General features: G+C 61.1%; 1 protein-coding gene across 1 annotated transcript; it reads right to left on the bottom strand.

Annotated features, from left to right (window-relative positions):
- Nucleotides 1-227: 227 nt before the first annotated feature.
- On the bottom strand, nt 228-2,018 carry LOC104385536 (dnaJ homolog subfamily B member 1-like). The gene is made up of 2 exons (XM_009994007.1): nt 1,361-2,018; nt 228-385 (listed from the first exon to the last, which is right to left on the bottom strand). Exons 1-2 carry the CDS (start codon nt 1,938-1,940, stop codon nt 228-230), a joined length of 738 nt encoding a protein of 245 aa, XP_009992309.1. The 5' UTR covers nt 1,941-2,018.
- Nucleotides 2,019-2,145: the final 127 nt, after the last annotated feature.

Below are 2,145 nucleotides of genomic sequence, written 5' to 3'. Positions count from 1 at the left end.
GAAACACCAAAAAGGGGGGGGGGGGGGGGGCATCAAGAACACCCCATGACCCCTCCAAGCTCTAAGCTAGGAGCTGAGGACACCCCACCACCCCTAGCCCCCAAAAAGAGGATGAGGACACCAAGACCCCTCCTCAAGCCTGGAGATGTTGGAGGAGCCAGAACCCACTGTGGTCCCCAAGAGGTCCAAACCCCAACCCCCCCCAGACCAGGGGGTGCAGGGGGGTGCTAGACAGGCAGGATCTGTTCCAGGAGGGTCTTGGAGGAGGGGGGGATCCTGTCGGGGAACTTGACCTCAAACTCGATGATCAGGTCCCCGCGCTGGTCGGGGGAGCGGGGGAAGGGCAGGCCCCCCCCCGGGATGCGTCCGCCCACCCGCGCGGGCCCTGCCGGGGCCCCCCGTCACCACGGCCCCCAAACCACCATCCCTCCACCCAACCACCTGTCACCACCACGGCCCCCAGACCCACCATCCCACCACCCAACCCCCCACCACATCCCCACCACCACCCAGACCCAACCACTCATCACATCCCCACCATCAAGATGCACCACCCACTGCGTTCACACCACCCAGACCAACCACCCATCAGGTTCTCACCAAGCCCTCCAACATCCCAACCACCCATCTTGGCTCCACCACTAAGACAACCATCCCACCACCACATCTCTACCAAGACCAACTCTTCCGTCACATCCCTACCACCCACCAACTGCTCTGACAGGCACCCTTGGTCCCCACCACCCAGACCCCCTGTATCCCCACCACTCAGACAACCACCTCTCACGGCCACCTACCCAGACTGTCACCCATCACATCCCCAACACCCCCACCAATCACATACCACATCTATGCTACCAGCCACCCTTGGTCCCCATCACCAAGACCTACCACCCATCACATCCCCACCACCCAGGCCTCTTGTGTCCCCACCACCCAGATGAACCCACACACCTCATCCCCACCACCTAAACCAATTGTTCCGTGTCGCTGACACAAAGAGAATCATCCCCACCACCCAGACCAACCCTTGCCCATCATGTCTCCTCCAAGACCAACCACCCATGACAGCCTCCCACTGGCATCAAGACCATCCCATGCTCACATCCCCTCACTGCCACCAAGACCAACCCTGATGTCCCCACCAAGAACAACCCTTGCACAACCATCTATCACATCCCCAAAAACACCAAGAGCAACCTACCCCTGACATCCCCACTGTCACAGCCTTGACCTCCCCAGCAAAACCAAGACCAACCCGGCCTGGACGTCCTCACCAAGACTAAGACCAACTCATTCTATTCCTCCCCCCAGGACCAGGACCCAACTCACCCTTGATGTCCCCACCACCAAGACCAACCCAGCCTTGATATTTCCCTCACCACCACCAAGACCAACCCAGCCTGGGTGTCCCCACTGCCACCACCAAGACCCCCAGGTTCTGCCCACCCACCCACCTCACGGAGGCTGATCTTTGCTGGGTAGACAATGTCCGAGCCCTCCCGGCGGAACACGCCGTGGGGTTTGTCTTTGAGGACGAACACGACGTCGGCGGGGATGTTGTTGGGGGTCTGGTCGCCCTCCTTGGGGAAGGTGATCTTGGTGCCCTCTTTCCAACCCTTCTTCACCTCAATGGTGAGGATCTTGTCCTCGTTCCGCACCGTCTTCCCATCGGGGTTGAGACGCTTGTGGGAGATCTTCATCTTCTTGGTGCAACCACTGTAGATCTCCTCCAGGGAGACCTTCAGGTCGTAGAGGACAGGGGGGTCCTGCTTACGGCAGCCGCCATCGGGCCCCCCACGGCTCCGGGGGAAGCTAACATTCCCAAAACCTCCCACGTGGAAGGTGGTGAAGGTGTCGTCCCCGTCCTCGTCATCCCCGTTGCGCTGCACGAAGAAGGTGTCGAAGGGGTTGCGACCATCGAAGAACTCGGCAAACATGGCGTGGGGGTCGCCCCGGAAGGTGTAGGTGAATGTGGGGCCATTGGAGCCACCTGACCCGGAGGTGGGAGCTCCCCCTTTCAGCCCTAGAAATGGGGAGAAGGTGCTTGTCAGCCCCCTCAGATGCTCGAGGCAGCCCCAGAATGTCACCAGAGGTCCCCGGCGTGTGCCTGGCTGGGGCAGGGCGTGGGGCAGGCGTGGGGCA

Source organism: Chaetura pelagica, unplaced genomic scaffold, assembly GCF_000747805.2.
Source record: "Chaetura pelagica isolate M959 unplaced genomic scaffold, ChaPel_1.0 scaffold3000, whole genome shotgun sequence".
NCBI lineage: Eukaryota > Metazoa > Chordata > Aves > Apodiformes > Apodidae > Chaetura > Chaetura pelagica.
The sequence above is the reverse complement of the archived record's forward strand: the minus strand, read 5'-3'. Positions and strand labels throughout refer to the sequence as shown.